The 18,331-nt window shown below is 40.6% G+C and overlaps 1 protein-coding gene across 1 annotated transcript; it reads left to right on the forward strand.

Moving 5' to 3' along the window:
- The first annotated feature begins 1,083 nt into the window (after positions 1–1,083).
- On the forward strand, positions 1,084–16,558 carry LOC123986085 (hepatocyte nuclear factor 1-beta-A-like). The gene is made up of 10 exons (XM_046074162.1): positions 1,084–1,463; positions 3,501–3,700; positions 4,004–4,271; positions 4,357–4,598; positions 11,068–11,222; positions 12,341–12,467; positions 12,574–12,756; positions 13,055–13,173; positions 13,579–13,623; positions 16,521–16,558. Exons 1-10 carry the CDS (start codon positions 1,084–1,086, stop codon positions 16,539–16,541), a joined length of 1,740 nt encoding a protein of 579 aa, XP_045930118.1. The 3' UTR covers positions 16,542–16,558.
- Positions 16,559–18,331: the final 1,773 nt, after the last annotated feature.

Genomic DNA, 18,331 nt, shown 5'->3' on the forward strand with positions numbered 1-18,331 from the left:
GTCTCCATGATAAATAGCTTTATTGTTGTTTTATCTAGACCTACAGTTATACAAGGAAACAAGGTAACTCAACACTGAGTGTGATCCCTAATGACCTCATTCTCTTACTATATAACATTTAGCAATTAAAGTTTAGCCTATATTGTGCCATGTAAGTGCCAGCAGATAAAAGAAAATTATGACAATTTCAAAATGTTAAAGGGGTTTTTGTCCCACATTTTCTATATAAGCCTTTAACATACTGTAGTTACAACATGTCAAATAAATAACACATTGTATTAAAGTAATTCCGAAGATGTTGTCCGGTTGATTTTTAGTAGACTGCTAGAGATTAATAACATTTTCAGAAAAAGTTTAAACAATATCTGCTTACTGTATTTTAAAAAATAAAACATTTCTTCCGGTAATGTGATACTATATTAGCCTAAAACTAATGCACTTTTCAGCTTCATTAAGGGGAACAAACACCTGAATTAATGGCCACCAACAACACCTCATTTACACCTATATGATTATCCCATTAAGTAATAATGACAACACTTAAATAGCCAGTATCAAAATAAATCAAGTCCTTTAATAAGTAGAATGAATACATGGGCTAAATAGACAACGCATGGCTTCTACTCGCAGTACTGAGAGAATTAGATCCAGCGATGTGAATATGTGCAGCCTTTCTTAAAAGTCTTTATGGCATATACAACAGGGTCCAAAGTCCATGAAAGTTTTGCTGATAAGGGGAACCAATAAAAGCAGCAGTGCAGCAGTGTAAACACGTCTACCTCGGCCCAGAGCAGGCCTTATTCTGTGGATTTACATAAGGCTGCAATCAGCCGGCCCACTCATTATCATGTTTTATATCCCTCTGCACTCAGAAAGCATCATGGCAAAGTAGCTCCATCCTCCCCTTCAACAGGGAAGTGAAGCAGCTTCTCGGAGCAGGTGTCAGCAGCTGTAAACTCACCACATCACCGGAGCAGTGAGGAAGAAAGGAACTTTATTTTTACTTTTTTTTATTATTCCCCCCCATCCTCCCTTTTTTACTCTGCTGCAGCGCGCAAACAGCAGTCCTATGTTGTGCTTTTAATGTTCTCTAAAATGGTATCCAAGCTGACATCCCTGCAGCAGGAGCTCCTCAGCGCCCTGCTGGACTCAGGAGTTACCAAAGATGTTCTGATCCAGGCCCTGGATGATATGGACCCCAGCCCGCGGGGCTTTGGAGTAAAACTAGAGAGCCTGCCCATGTCGCCCGCTCCTCCTCAGAGCGGCAAGATGAACGGAGCGGACTCCGACTCGAAGCCCGTCTTCCACACGCTCACCAACGGCCACAGCAAGGGCAAGCTGTCCGGGGACGAGGGCTCCGAGGACGGGGACGACTACGACACCCCGCCGATACTGAAGGAGCTCCAGTCACTCAACACCGAGGAGGCCGCCGAGCAGAGGGCGGAGGTGGAGCGCATGTTGGCGTAAGTTTTCCGACGGAATCTGACTTTTTTTCAAACGTGTAAAAACTAAATCAAATGTAGGCCTAGGCCTAGTTTAATGGCAGTGTCCGGGGTGAAATGAGAAAGTGACATCAATCGCTCAGGATTAACCTATAGCGCACTCCAAATGCTCTTCATTTTTAAGTTGTGGCCTTTTAAAACTTCGAGAATCGATCATAAATTTAGAAATAATGGACCTTTATTAACCAAAAGTTCCTTCCCTATCTTTGTTTACAATTTAAAAAAACCCCGCCACGGCTCGTTTTTCACATTCTGGTTACTAATTATTCACATGGCTTATTATTTCTTTACCGTTGCAAAATATCAGCTGAACTAAGATCTATTTATTATTAACTATAGGCTACTCCTCCTCTAACCGATAAAAATCCGGCAAGGGACTAGCCTACATGAGGAGAAAGTGAATCGAAACAACTGGCTGGGGATATAGTATAAAAAATTATTATTGGTTGGATAAAAGATGAAAAAACGTTTATTAATATACTAATTATAATTGTATTAAACATACAGTTTAATTTAATGATTTAGCCTACATTGAAAATAAAATGTAACAGTTTTATTATTTTTTGTGAGTGTGAAACCCTTCATGACCTAATTTGACACTACACCTCAAATCCGTTTGTTTCTAATCATCTCCACTCAAACCACTTGATCCATTGTAAAACTAATATTTGAGGCTCTAACAGGACCGGAAGAATATCAAAACTTACCCACGTGTAGTTAAGTTATTATTAATTTTATTCTATAAATCATCAACTGAAAGATACACAGTGGCGTGTGATTAGAGTGAATGGAGATCTGGTTATTCATTGTCAAAAGTTATAAACTAACATCTCCCACTTAACCCGCAGACTTAGATGCACATTCTCCAAAACAAACAGACGCGTGTAGATTTGCTATAATTACCGATGTCAGTGTGTCTGGGCCTGCTAATCTCTCGTTGGAGGGTAGGGCTCCATTTTACCTCGAACTATGGGCCTATGTTTTGTTACACTTTCCTACTGCTGAAACATTTGACGTAGCCTATAATGAATAATGTGAAGCGCTAATTTTACAGGTAAGGACATGCTAAGTTTTTAATGCTAAATTTGTATATGTGGTCAAAGTAAATTTCTTTTTTTTTGTTTTTTCTTTTTTTTTTACTGAACCTTGCCTTTCTTTTAGATTAATAGGCCTATCTTTAAGTGTACAGTATAGGCTATATAATTATACCGTCATGTAAAACTGACCTCAAATTATCCTTTCATTATCAAAAATATCTGACTAATGTATTTATTTTAATGGAATCAAACCTATAAAATTATATAAGCATATATAAGCCTATCTGTGCATATGTTTCATCATATACTGATGCCAAGGTTTTTAGTTTTTCTAAATACTGTTAGAAAATCTGACAGATAGCCTATCTTCTTACTTGAGAATTATCAGAAGATTTGTCAACATATGTGAAGATTTGTAACCCAGCTTTTGGTCCTTTTACTTTAGATTTTCATTGTGCATCGTTGCTTTAAACTCACACAAACCTAATCTAACTGTTCCCAGGCTAAAATCAGGTCAGTCATGGCGACAAATAGGCTACTAAGTCCAAGTTTCTCAACCTGCCCATATCCACTTGAACTAACCTTTGAAAATATTTACAGCCTCTTGAACAGGCAACAATGATAAACAGGTTGTCTGTGAGGGAATTTATTATCCTTTCTGCCCCTTTAAACTTGAGGCCTTGAAAAATAGTGACTAGTGAACAAGTTCATGTGATTTTGTTGTAGGTATAAATAAACAACTTTAAATATTAACAAAACTAACAAAACCTTCCCCCTTACATGAACCATGTCTTCATGTATTTATGTTGATTTTATAGCATGACATAGACCAAACAACTTTATTTCAGCCATAAATAGAGTAAAGGTGGTTTTGCTCTTTATTACTTCCCTCTGAAAGCTACATGTAGTTCAGTGGTGAAATGAGTGGTGTTTTCTGCTCCTGTCTTTTATCTTTACCCAGAGAGGATCCATGGCGTGCTGCCCGCATGATCAAAGGTTACATGCAGCAGCACAACATCCCCCAACGGGAGGTGGTGGACGTCACAGGGCTGAACCAGTCTCACCTCTCACAGCACCTCAACAAAGGCACGCCCATGAAAACACAGAAGCGAGCGGCCCTCTACACCTGGTATGTCAGGAAACAGCGGGAAATTCTCCGACGTAAGTTAATATTTGAGTTTCTCACAGCTTGGCCTCGGACTGTAATGTGTAGCTGGCAGCAGCACGGCACTTTATTTGGATTTCAAACCTGTAGGGATAGCAAGTTAGACTGGACATTTCCTCATCATGCTGGATGCCATATACAGACACAAAGCCCTGTGTTATATACTGAAGTTGTCATAATGCATCAAAATGAAATATATATTATTTAGGGATAGAAAATACCATTATCATGTGTCTAATAAACTTCTGCTTTTGTGTTTTTGAACATTTTTATTGAATGTACCTCTTTGTATTTTGCAGAGTTCAACCAGGCAGTGCAAGGGTCTGGCACCAATATGACAGACAAAGGCAATCAGGATCCGGCATTTTTTTTCCCAGAGTTCAACCCGTCTGGTCAGGGCATGGGACAGCCTGGTGACGAGGTCGGCAGCGAACCCTCCTGCAAGAAAATGAGACGTAACCGTTTCAAATGGGGGCCTGCGTCTCAGCAAATCCTGTACCAGGCTTATGAACGGCAGAAGAACCCCAGCAAAGAGGAGCGGGAAGCTTTGGTAGAAGAGTGCAACAGGTAGAAAAACATGACTCCTTTCTGCACATGCACAACAATATTATGAAAACTATATCAACCTCAATTTTTCATCTGTTTCTGGCAGAGCCGAGTGTCTTCAGAGAGGCGTCTCCCCCTCCAAAGCTCAGGGCCTTGGCTCTAATCTGGTCACCGAAGTGCGAGTCTACAACTGGTTTGCCAACCGGCGTAAAGAGGAAGCCTTCAGGCAGAAGTTGGCCATGGATGCAATCACTGTACCTCCCCACAGCCTCAACCCTCTGCTGTCACACAGTTCACCACATCATCCCCAGACCAGCGCTTCGCCTCCAAGTAAGATGCCCAAGACCTGTAAACAGACTTTGATGTGTAAAAATGGTGGAGTTCCCCTTCAAATGTTATGTGTGCGGATTCATTGCTTAGTTGAAAAAATCCACATGACAGTAATGAGAGTACCCATGAAAATATGTGCTTACATCAGTTTACAGAGAACATTTAAGGTGTTTATTTCTAAAGTTTACATAATAGTGCAAACAAGTCCATGATTTAGTTTTCTTTGGTGTGAAAATGCTGTCAGAAAAGGTTAGAAGCACAGTTGATGTGATCAGAGAGGCAGAGAAAGAGGGTACAAGCGATCAATGAGAGTGAGTGAGTGAGCTGAGCAAATGCCATTGTTATTCTGATCTTTGAAAACACACTGAGAACAATCCACATTGTACCTGCAATCTCCACTCCAAAGTCAGCATGGAGAAGCATGACACAAAGGGCAGCAATCCTGTGACAGGCCAGGGTCAGGCCAGGGTCAGAGAGGGGGGACAGACACATTCAGGTTACCTCGACATAACGCTGTCATTTCCACATTTCCTCCTCCCATGCAGGTTGCTAATGACTCCGTTCAGAGAGTTGCCAAAACAAGGAAATGCTGTGCGTTATTGCTCTGACCATTTCACCCTGACCTGATGTTTGCATTTGGAGTAATTAGTATTGACTGAGTCTACCTGGTGTATACCATGTAAAAACAAAGCTGATAGGCCTCACAGAGTGTTATCCTTCATGCCATCACTCACCCTCCATAAAACTGTGATTTGAGAGACTCACTCAGAGCCTATTGTTACCCTCTCGTGTTCGAACACGAGGCGAGCTTTGAAGGGAAAACAAACTGTTTACCTTGGCTTGCTCTTTTACCTTTGGATAAAGTGGTCCCACTTGTGGATCGTTTGTTTGCTTGATTTTTTTTTTTGTTTTGTTTTGTTGCTCAGAACACCTGACCAGGCATTGACCTCAGGTTGCAAATCCAGAGGGGTCACCAATAAGGTTGCAGAAGGGAAGGGTTGGTGCATGGTGGAAAGATCTTTGCTCCCCCTGAAAAAAACCCCTCAGCTGGCTGCTTACAAGGTGTCCTGCTGGTATCCTGCCGACAGCATCAGCTGTTTTTCAGTGTCAGCCCCTGGTCTGACAATAATATCCCAGCGGGGCGTCTCATTGCGTTGCTAGGGCACGGCCTGTATTATGCATGCTTAATGGACAATTAAAATCCTTTACTACTACATCTCCCAGGCCTTTGATAAGGGGCTCCTCTGACTTCTGCTCTCTATACTCTACTTCAGCAGGAGGTCCCATTGTCTGTGGTGTATTAGAAGACTGCAGTGACTGTAACCTAGGTTCATTTATCTCTGCTGGGCCTTGAGGAGGACCGATTTTAAAGCCTCCCCCATCACCTTTATGGACATTAGTATAGTTGCTGAGGCTGGGTGCAGACTGGGAGCAGCAGGAGCTGTCCACTAGGGTATTGGCTCTTTTCTGGCCAGACAGGACTGATGACCCCTTCTTCGCCTATAGAGAAAGCTTGTCGCCCCTCCACCCCCTCCTTAAACCTCTGCCACACCTTCAGTCATATGAAAAAGGTCACTACTGGGTCAGATGAAAGAAACTCCTCTTACTTTGGGTTTTTATTGATTCTGCTTTGGTTCGTTGAGCCAGTTGGTCACAAGTGGACAGACAGTCAAACAGTGTGACATGCGGTTTTGGTAGTGACCTTTTTTTTACTTTCAGAAATGAAACTGATCACATAGTTTGTTAACAGACCTGTGTGACCACGCACCTGGGTTTTCATATGCAATATCTACCTACTGTTCATCCAGTAATAACGAAACTTATTTACAGCATTTTACTTTGACACATTAATCTAATTTAAAGTTAGTTAATTTCATAAATATGCCAATACGATAATTATTTTCAACTGTATGTTTACAAAAGTTAGATTTTTTAGTGCAAAAATAATTTAAAGGAAAAGTAATTTGGTAAGTACTTATAAGTACATTTACCAAAGTACCGTATTTTAATACAATATTGAGGCACTTGCACTTTAATTGAGTATTTCCATTGTATGTTACTGTATACTGAACAACTGAAGCCTTTTCAAATTAAGATTTTACATAAAAAAACATATGATAATCTTACAGAATACATTGAATTAAACCAGTGGTTCAAAATAATTTTGCTTGCAAAAATCACCATCTGGTTGGGGTTCCTTGCTCATTTTCAGATGTCTATGAGTTGTTGCCTTTCCACCAAAGAGAACTTTCTCCTCTAAACTTCTTAGATGGTTTCAAGGCCCAAAGAGCTAAAACTTCACGCATAGATTGTGGAAAACTCCTAAAATGAATACACATTCGTGTAGCAGAACTTTATTTTTTCTCTTTCCTCCTTCCTCCCCTTTTGGGGGGGGGGGGCATTTTTCTGCATGAGATTATTGGTACTTTTACTTAAGTAGACAACCTGAATTCTTTGTCCACCACTGGCAACCTGACAGAAATTGAATCATTGCTGTGTAAGCTGAGCTGCATCATTCTGCACGTTACAAAACTAGTCGACTCAGAAGTTCCAGATCAGATACAGTGGTTGGGGGGATTCTCCATGGATTGCATTGTCACCTCAGGCTAGCTTGAAACACACACACACACACGCACACACACACACACACACAGAAAGGATGGCCCAGCTCTGCACGTTCCACTGCTCTGTGTCTCCCAGAGAGCCACAAAGAAGAGACTGGATACGTCCTGCAGAGACCCAGGAGGTCTGTTATATGCAGTAGCACTACAATGAGCACTGCCTGGGGTTGGGGAGGCAGTCTTTGATATTACATGGGTCACACAGGGAGCTAGAGCCTTTTAAACCTGCTGAAGATCCTTGCTACCACTCCCCTCTAAAGTTCTCGCCCTCCCCCTGCTCTCGAAAAGGACTTCTCAGTGTTTCATGAATTGTCCCATCATTACAGAGCAAAGTTTTAGTTTTACAGAATCTCCAAATAAAATGATCTCAGTGCAATGGTAGAAGCCATCTCTCGACTCTAGTTGTCTCTCTAGAAAACCTCCTTGTACCACTAGCTTTATAGAAACTAAAGTCTCTTAGTTTAGGTCGTGGAAGTCCTCTGCTGAGGTTCCCTGCAGCTAGAATTACTGCCCAACCCAAAGGAACAAAACTGGCCTGAATAGCATCCTTTTCTCCCTCTGACACTTTAAGAGGTCGCTCAGCACAGACATAACTGCCTTTTTATGAGTCCTCCTCTATTGTGCGGCAATGGGGGTCATGAGTCCAATGGAGTTCTTTATTGTTCTGCGGCACTGTTTACAAGGCACAGTGGAGTGTTGTGGGGTTGCCACTATTTTGTAGAAGACAATATGAAGTCTGTGGGCTGAACAATATGGAGGACAGGTACTTTAGAGGATGAAACATGGTGCTGTGGCTTTGCTTCAGACATTGCAGCATTTGTAGTTTAAGTAGGCTAGCTGTAGTTGAAGTACTAGTTCAACATTATGGGGAAAAGGCTTGCTTGCTTTCTGCCTGAGAGTTAGATGAGAAGATTGATACCACTCTGATGTCTGTCCGTTAAATGTGAAGCTGGAGACTAAAGACAGGTAGCTTAGCTTAGCTTAAAGACTTGACGCAGGGAGAAACAGCTAGCCTGGCACTGTCCAAAGCTTAAAAAAAAATCCATTCCAGCACCTCATTTTGAGAAATAGATGAGAAGATTGATTCTCATGTCTGTACGCTGAATATGAAGACAGTTAGCGTAGCTTATTATAAAGTCTAGAAACAGGGGGAAACATCTAGCCTGGCTCTGTCCAATGATGAAAACAAATCAACAGCACATCTTAAGCTCACTAATTATATTCCTATCTAACTCTCGTGAGAAAGCAAATGAGCACATTTGTCATTGCTTTAAATATGAAGCTATAGCCAGCAGACGGAAACCTTAATATAAAGAAAGGAAACAAGAAGCCTGGCTCTGCCCAAAGGTAACAAAATCCAGCTAACGATGACTTCAGTTATATACAGTATATAACCATAATTCTGTACACATACTGCAACTTAAAGGAAGATAGTGATCAAAATGATTTAGCCTATATGTTTTCCTTGATACCTGCAGCAAATTTTCAGATCTGCAAATGCATCCTGTTCCAGTTCCCAGCAGCGACAAGAAATCAATGCCCTCTCTCATTGGTCACATTTAGTGTCAGTGCTTCTCCCTCTTTTATCTCAAAATGGTTGTATATCAATGCTTCCTGTCATGTCTGACCGGCTTAGGTGGGGCTTTCAGCGCTGTCACACCTGGGTCAGGGACGAGGGCTCGGGGAAGATGGGAGATCTGAGTGCAAACAGAGTCTGTCTCTACGCTGTCACTGAGGGAGAGACGCTCTCTGTGTCTGTGTGTGGCTGAGACCACAGGATAAGAATGTGTTTGACATTGTTTGTAATTGTGTAATGTTTACTCTGTTGGTATCAGAGGGGGCCTACATCGGCAAACAGGCATTTGATTGTCGGCTGTGGTGGAATGAAGCATTCCTTTAGGCCTTTGAAAGACAAGAAGAAGTCTAGACACGTGATTAAGTGATGGCACTACAAGAATTTTCATTAGAACTTTACTGTGGATATGTGAAAATATCATTAGAAGAAAAGCAACTAAGTACATTTACTCAAGCACTGTACTTGAGTCAGATTTTTAGGAACTTGTATTTTACATTTTCTACCACTTTATACTTCTACTCCCCTACATGTCAGATATAAATGTCCACCAAACAAGTACGTTCACATTTTTCCATTTATTTTGCCTTTTTTTACCATTGCATAGATTAAATAGTCAAAAAGTGCTTTTTACTCAGTGTTTTCCACAGGATTTGAAGAGACTTAGTGGTCCGGTAAAGTAAATTACATGTGCCCATTTACTTTTAATGTACACATGTAATATGTTTTATACTTTTTGTAAATATAATCCAATTAATCTTATTTTTATACTGTATTGACACATTATTTTGAAAACTTGACGTTGTCAAATGGGTATCCTTGTGCTAAATTCATCAAGTCTGGCCCAATTTGATAAATAATGTTGTGTGGTTCTCGTATGGCGTAACATGAAGACTTTATAGCCTCCATTTAGGTAGGACTCTCATACTGCAACACTTGTTTTTGTAAAGAGAGAAAATGAAAGGATAAAGTCGCTAACCTGCCTGTCAGCTCGCACTGGTCGGTTTCAGTGGATTTACAATAAAGGCTTTAATACTTGTGCACTCCACATTTAGGTGTGGCTAGCTTAATCGCCTTCTCACAAATGAGTGACAGAAACATTATAAGCAGGTTAGACCGTTTGTTACCTTTTCAAAGAAGTGAGCTCAAAGTGGGGTCCTTGAGGGGTTTCCAGGGGGTCATCAGCAAAAAGGGGAATCATTTATTTTTACTATAATTCCATCCATAAGTAAAATAATGACTGAATGTATGTCGATTTTGGTCATGGATTTCATACACTTATTGGAATAAAATCCGATCAGATGGGCGATCCTGGGACAAAATCTTATCAAATGGGCGTCCGTGGTCTAATTTGTGTTAGTTTAGGGGTTCTTGACGTGAAAAAGTTTGAGAACCACTGTGCTAGGAGACAATTCAGCAGAACAGTGTCTGCAAACGGCAATTTTTGCGTCTTTCTCTGACACTTGAAAATGCTTCCACACTGCCGATATGTCAAAATGTAGGTGTTCGGTAAAATTTGTTCAGTGTTTTGACTTATAAGGCCGACCACCGAAAGTGCTTTTTTGTGCTATTAATTACGGTGGTCGAACATTTGGTGCATCCCTATAAAAAACATAAATTTAAATATGAAATACACTTCTCAGATGGTTTCATTTAGGCCGAAAGAGGTACAATTATCCAATACTTTACAAAAAACAACAAAGATTAGAGAAAAGAAACAAATATAAGATATACAATTCTTTTTTAAAAATCCTACCACATTAATCATCTCACGACGCCTCGGATTTATCTAAATTACTAAACTGTACATAAACTTAAACAGTAAAATGCTACTTAAACATTGATAATTTACTAAGTTTAAGTAGGAATTTGAATGCAGGGCTCTGATGTTTGCATTGCTGATTGGAAGCTACTTTTATGTACTAAAGGATCAGAATACTTCCTTTACCACTGGTGAAACTTCACACTGGCGTAATTACGAACATCATCAGTAGCATTTGTGGGCTGATCAGAGTCTGATGGGAGATTTGCTGTAGTGAGTGCATGTACACAGGAATGGCCTTGGCTGAGCTACACAGATAGCAGCAGTGGAGGGGTCAGTGTGTTTGTTTGCTCTGTCCTCCCTTTTTGAGTCAAAGAGCAGGTGAGTCTGGTTGGTTGGAGTGACAGCAGTGTTGCCCAGCGCAGAATGAGGCCGCTACTATCTCTGCCCTATTTAACTGTTATAGTTGTAGGACGCAGCAGTTGAGAGCCAACACAAGTGAAACTAACTGTTTATCTCTGTCTCTATCAGTGCGTTACAGCCAAGGCCCCGGTGAGGTCACCTCCTCCACGACCATCAGTCACCACAGTAGCAACGGGATGTCGACCAGCCAGTCGGTGCTCCAGCAGGTGTCTCCGGGAGGATTGGACCACAGCCACAGTCTGCTGTCACCTGATGCCAAGATGGTGAGTGAACACACCTGGGCCCTCATGGCCTCAGATTAGATAAGACCTGGCCAACGTTTAGCATGAACGTACAAAGCAGGTTCTTAAACCTCCCCTTACATGAACCCACTGGTAAGAACCAACAATTCGCGCACTGTGCAGCTCTGTTTGAAAGGTGGAGCCTGGGGTTGCAGTCCATAGCTGGACTAGCTCGTAGCCTTCACCAGAGTGCACCAGGTATGTTCATCGCTCAGCCAATAAACCTGACAAAGAAACATTCTGTTCTTATTGATTAAATGCCTCGCAAAGTGGCTCCACATGTGGAGAGCTGCTTGTTCTGCCAACAAAATGACGCCAGCATTTGATTATACCCAATGTGTTTTTTTGTCTACTTCAGAGTTTCTTCCTTCTGCCCTAGTCCAATATTTGATCAGTGACAAGGAAATCTGTGCACGGACCCATTGCATTTGAGTGGTTGTGCAACAATACTTCAGATATAAAATTCTTTGGACCACAATTAAATGCCCATACAACACAAAATTCAATCATTTAAACCACTTCAGTGTCCCATAACGTAGTAACTGTTCACTAACTTCCCTGTCGGATCAACATACTTCTGCATTATGTGAAATGACCACAGCGAGGGCAGGCAGCGTAGTGTGCAGTAGGTCAGACCTGACAGTTTCTTATTTGCAACTGTGGGTCTGTCCTTTGTGGGTAGCTAGCAGTAGTCAAACAGACGCAGCCCCACTGAGTGGGAGGATCACAATCTTGATAGTCATTACTATAAATGCATAGCTGTTGTTTTGTACAGTTGTTTTTAAAGCATTTGATAAACCGACGTGACAAACTATGCTGACATTTTTAGTATGATTTTTTTTTCACCTTTTGTTTCTTATCAGTATTTGCTTGTGTGTTGTGTATGTGAGTTACACAAGCGTAGAGTTATAAAAGAGTCTGAACTAACATTTATATCTGTTGTTTGTTTAGCAGACAACATGTGTTCCACTTTGAAAATACATTTAATGTGAATTTACACATCAAGCTCTCATAAATTTCAGTGTTGTAGTGTGATGTAACAAATCTTACAGCAATAAAAGGGTGCTGTAATTTTATTTATTTCCTTCATCTTTCTCCAGATTTCAGGTTCAGGTGGAGGACTTCCACCAGTCAGCACTCTGACCAACATCCACAGTTCCCATCATAGCCATCAGCAGACTCAGAACCTCATCATGCCTCTATCTGGGGTCATGGCCATAGCACAGAGTGAGTCCTCCGTCCCTTCGTGTGACCATCACAGAAAAGAAGGGAAAGTCACTCAATTTATTAAATCATGACATGGTTTGACTGAGGTTTTGTTGCGTCTTACTAGGTTTAAACACATCGCAATCTCAGACGGTGCCAGTGATCAACAGCGTGGCAGGCAGCCTTGCGGCGCTGCAGCCGGTGCAGTTTTCCCAACAGCTCCACAGCCCCCACCAGCAGAGCCTGATGCAGCAGTCCCCCAGCCACATGAGCCAGCAGCCGTTCATGGCTACTGTCACACACTCGCACAGTCAGTAACACTCAGTTCTACTCTTGTCTTCTTTTTGCACCAGCCTTTTGTATGTTTTGTAAACCAGTTACATCAGCTTGTGTCGCTTTAAAAGCTACGGCCTATGCTTTACCCTTACCCTTTACCCCCGCATCATGGGTTTAATATGTCTGTTAGGTCATGAACAGTTGTGTTCATGACCTAGTTGTGTCAAAGTGATTTTCCTTTTATAAATTTCAATAATTTTAGAGGTCTGAAATGGTTAAACCATCCAGTATATCACAAGAAATCTAATGATCTGTCTGAATTTCCTTTGCAGTGTATTCTCACAAGCAAGAGCCCCCGCAATATTCCCACCCGTCACGTTTCCCCTCGGCCATGGTGGTCACAGACTCCAACAGCATCGGCACACTCAGCTCCATGTCCTCCAGCAAGACGGTCAGTCTTTAGCTCACATCATATCACATCACAGAGGCCACAATTAGATGCATGTTCTCACCTGTCTGCCTTGCCTGTTTTAGATTTAAAGAGTCAATGTCTGTCATTCAGTACGGGGGCATTTGTATGAGAATCAGCAATAAATTTGATATGTTATTGCAGTTTTTGTTACAGTAATTCCTACATGTTGTAACAGATAGTACTCTCTTTTGATCAAATCTCTCTTTTGAAAAGTACTGTAACTCTCTGATCAGCTCACTCATTACTTACTGATAAACAAAAATCACCCTCACCCTGTTCTGATCAAGAGAAACAAGACAATCGAAGCACACACTTATAGCAGGAACCACATTTTGAAGTGTGTTATTGATTGTGTGTTGACCTGTTTAATTCCTGTCACATTAGGATGCTCCTGTAAACAAGATGGTGCAACTCGGGGGTCTTTCCTGGGTAAATACAATTTTATCAGTTCAGTCACACAGTTTAAATGAGTAAAATCACCAAAATTTTACATTTAAGTTCTGTTAATTTTCAGAGCTTTTGTTGGGGCTGCTGCTGATGTTCAAATGCTTTCATTTGACTCCAAACTAATAGATGAGACAGATATATGGAGAGCATACTCCTAAGAATTCTTATTTCCTCTTTAACTGCCATCTAATCAATCACCTGTTCCCTCAGCCTGAACGCCTCTTGATTAATGCTGCCTCCTTTCACTTTCCCTGGTGAGAGTTACCTCTGCAATCAGGAAATGAGCCTGTTCTTAATCAAAGTTCTCCAGCCTTGTGTCCTGCTACTTTCCTCCATGCTACAGTGAGGCTGGAGATGAGAAGGGCTGGAGGTTTTTTTGGAGGGGAGGGGGGGTAATTACACATCTTCCTCTTTCCTACTTCTCCCTGCTCTCGGTGATCGCTCTAGCCTGAAATGTTGTCCACGGTGCTTTCACACGCTCAATTTCCCACGCTGAGGAAGAGTACTTGTACCACCGCGCTGCTACTGACAGACTGATGGGTTGATGGGACAATAGCTCAGAGCACCGTGTGTCCTCTGTGGAGGAAGGACGTAAAACAAATCTCTCTCAGGCTGTGAAATAGGCACATTTTGTCCGCCGTGTTGATACACATTTGTAAAAACCATTAAGGTACATGTTGTGATATGACCCAGTGGTGAAAGAAGTCTTAAAGGTACCAAAACCACAAACTAAAAATACTTTAGAATGAATCTTCACATAATAGAATTTTTAAATTTGATTTCTGTATTTGGCTGGCTCAATCTAATATTATTGTTTTTAACCAATTATGTCTTCTTAATTTTCAGTGAGACTGTATTTTTTAAACAGATTTCAGTGTTTTGATTAAAAACATGATGAATGTACACACACCATTGTTTGTGTGTGAAACACCTTATACGTTTGATATTTTAGTCATTTAAATAATTCCAAGAAAAATAATAATATGAATACTACTACTAATACTACTTCTACTACTACTAATAATAAAAAATTAACACCATGGAAACCTACTTAAGAAATACTTAAATACTAAACTGAATTAGACAGATGGAGTGGTTTCTGGTATTTGATGGACTGGGAATTAAGTATCAATGTAATGAAATATCCAAATTTCTTTCATCTAAACATTGATGTGACTGCTTTCTGTAAGGCGTCACTAGCCAAAAAAAGTTGGGAACTGTTAGTTTAATCTTTAACAATGTATCGTAGGCTGGCAACGGACCATTATTTTTGTTAACAATAAACCTGCCCAGTATTTTTTCAATTAAATGATTAATCGTTTAGTCTATAAAACATCAGAAAAACTGTGAAAAATGCCAAAGTTGACTTCTTCAAATAAAAACCAACAGTCCAAACCCCTTAAATATTCAATTTACTACAATGTAAGACAAGGAAAAGCAACAAATTTGCATTTTGACATTTGAGAACCTGGAACTATCACATTTTCTGCTTGACAAATTTCTTGACAAATCTCGATCGGCTATCAATTAATCCACTAATTAGTGGATTAGCTCTAATACACTGTATTAGTAAAAGCATATTCTTTTTTATATATATTTTAATCTGCAAAGTAACTACTCACTACATCTGTGAATAAATTTAGCTTTTTCCCTCTGAAATGTAGTGGGGAAAAAAGTATCAAGTATAAAGTAGCATGAAATGGAAATATTCAAGTAAAGCACAAGTACCTCAAAATTGTACCTAAGTACAGTACCTGAATAAAAGTACTGACGGTCACTTTCCACCACTGGCATCATCACCCTGTGGCATTTCACAACCCCATTTATTTAGAGAGCAATTAGCTAGCAGGCTCTCCCAGGTATTTCCTTATCAGGACTTTATTTGGACGGGGCAGCCTTCTTCTCACGACACGACCAGCATGCTGAGGCTTTATAACATCATTGTTTACCAAGAACCTTCCATTATACCTGAGTCTGTTTAAAACTCCCCTTGGCTCAGAGCCTGGTGTCTAATGACTCAAGTCTTAGCTGCAGGTCACCTTTATCAGGTGAAGCTGTTTGCTGGCCGCAGGGTCACACCGGGGTCACCTGCCTCCACCCCTGGAGAGACAGGAGAAAAATAAATTCCACAAACAATCCCCAAAAAAACAGAGCGTTTCAATAGAAACAAGGCTTTTCAGGAGAAGAGGGATGAGAAATGTATTTGGTCAGGTGTGGCACACGCAGGTGCAGGAGTAATGTATTTAGAAGTGGTGAATGAAGCATTCGAGTAAAAGTAGAAATACCACACTATAAAAATACACCATTACAAGTAAAAGTCCCGCATCCATAATTTTACTGAAGTAGAAATACTAGAAACAAAAAGAGTAAAATGTATTCTGTCAGTGTTATATTATTGAATCCTTAGTATTGATGCATCATCATGTAAGTGACACTATATATATATATATATATGTATTTATGTTTTTTTTTGTAGTCAAGGTGGAGTTCATTTTCATAACATAGTAGTTTAACCTATAAAAATACATTTCATGATATGTTTTATATTTACTATCCTAATCTAGTAACTATAGCTGTTAAATAAATGTAGTGGACTGAAAAAGTATAATAGCTACCTCTGAAGTAAAAGTAGAAAGTAGAAAGTAGAAATAGAAATAGAAAAACTCAAGTAAAGTGTAAGTACCTGAAAACTGTATTTAAATGTACTTGGTTACTTTCCACCATTGGTCTTTACATAGATTTAATTTGCCAGGCCACTTTCGGGAAGCCTTGAAAATAATGATATATATAGGCCTACCTGTGTTACTGGACAGATTGTATTTATTTTTTTATGTAACGCAGGCCTACTTTGTCTGACATTTCTCTCCTTTTCCTTTCAGTGTCCTCTTCAAGCTTGGTGAGAGCGTCCACCTGACTTCCTCGGTGCCCGGCAACCGGAGCACATTTTTCCACCCTCTCACCCCGGTAACCATGACGATTCTTAATAACCGGCAACGGCGTGCTGGATGATGAGTCAGTCAACAAACAAGAGGAGTGACGATGGTGGCCCAGGCGGATGAAAATAAGAAATGGGGACAGACAGAGGAAAACAAAATAAAAAGCAACTCACTACACCTGAAAGTGAGGAGACTGGATTCCCCTCGGTCGCACACACATGATCAACAAGGATCTATGATTTTAACACAATCTTTGAAAACAGTATTGAGGTTTTTTTTACACCCCTTTTCATAAATGTACAGCAAGAGACAGTCATCCTCTTTTCTGACATTACAAAGGAACAAAAAGTGCTATAAACTATGTGGACCTGAGTGAAGGCCCTGGGACAACTGTGATTTAAGGTGGAAATATAACACGCTGAAACTAACAGAGACAGTAATCAGCCTCTGTGAAGGCTGAAAGACTCAACGAAGGCGATTCACTCACAGCAAATTCCTGGATGCCTTTTGACCGGCTACACAAATCGCCCCGCACGTGAGCAGAACTGTGTGACAATCACAATAACCTGTACTGATCTTGTGCATGCATTTCACATTCTTTCTGGGATTTAAAGGCGTCTTCCATGATATTTTTTCACACTCAGTTTACTGTACTAGCATTAGTGCAGGCAATGAATGCCCTATCTGTCGCTCATCATTTCAAGTTGTTCAACGTGTATACTGTGATTGAAAAGACTTTGACAATCTTGAAAGGACTATGCAATGTGTCTATAGGTGTATGCAATGCTTTGTATAACTGGATTCTGCACAGAACTCCACACACTTGAGACTGGAAATGAATATGCACAGGGTGTACACAATATGCATCAGTTAAGTCGCCAACAATTATTATATTCTGGACCTGCCTGTAAAATAACACAAAAGCAGTTGGATATATGCTTGACTAATATGCCAAAGAATAAGAATGCAGTTGAGTGTAGGTACACTCAGGTATATAATATGTCTCAATAGTTATCTTGGGGGTAGGGGGCTGACTCACACACTTTAAATGTGGCCCATCCCCTGCGTGTTGTTTGCACACAGGTTCAGGTGAATTTCAGGAATGGGAGCGCTCTCCCCCTCCCTCTCCCACTTCCTCCTGCAACGTGAAGAGATGCCGAAATAGGACAAATATTGTTAATAACTCCTCGTCATGGCGCAGGACCCCCCGCGGTAGATTGAAAATATTGACAAGTATTTAGAAACACAACAGTCCTTTTCAGTCTGGTATATTGCGAAGGAGAGAGACATGAAAGAGGACAATGTTGTGACAGCAGCTGCTCTAATCATACAGGAATCCACAGAGAGTGAGAAATGTAGGGGAGAGGAGCAGCTGCTGTGGGCACAGACGCCCCCGCGAACACTATCAAGGTGTGTTCAGACAGAAAGCAAAGCAAACTTTCACTTTTTACTAAAACTTCCCCTGTTTTTATGAGACAAAAAGGCATTTTCATGTATTATGATTGTATGATATATGATAACCCTGCATATCATAAGTGTGGCAGATCCAGTCTCCTGTTCAATATTAGGTCATTACATTGTTATTATTATGTTGGTTGGTTTGTGACTGTTATAGCCACATCTGCTGCCATCTGATCAGAAGGCACTCATACTTGTGTGGCAGGACATGATTTCCCCCCCTCCTAATGTATTATTTTTGTATAAAATTTAAATCAATCATAAATCATTATTTATACTTTCTGAGAAAATGTTGA

Source organism: Micropterus dolomieu, linkage group LG17 (genome assembly GCF_021292245.1).
Source record: "Micropterus dolomieu isolate WLL.071019.BEF.003 ecotype Adirondacks linkage group LG17, ASM2129224v1, whole genome shotgun sequence".
NCBI classification, from domain to species: domain Eukaryota; kingdom Metazoa; phylum Chordata; class Actinopteri; order Centrarchiformes; family Centrarchidae; genus Micropterus; species Micropterus dolomieu.

Excerpts from the sequence above, each read along its gene's own strand:
- LOC123986085 (XM_046074162.1), top strand. The coding sequence starts at position 1,084 with ATGTTCTCTAAAATGGTATCCAAGCTGACATCCCTGCAGCAGGAGCTC. Across the intron at positions 4,599-11,067 it reads AAGTAAGATGCCCAAGACCT|TGCGTTACAGCCAAGGCCCC; the intron begins GTAAACAGACTT and ends TGTCTCTATCAG. Across the intron at positions 13,624-16,520 it reads AACTCGGGGGTCTTTCCTGG|TGTCCTCTTCAAGCTTGGTG; the intron begins GTAAATACAATT and ends TTTTCCTTTCAG.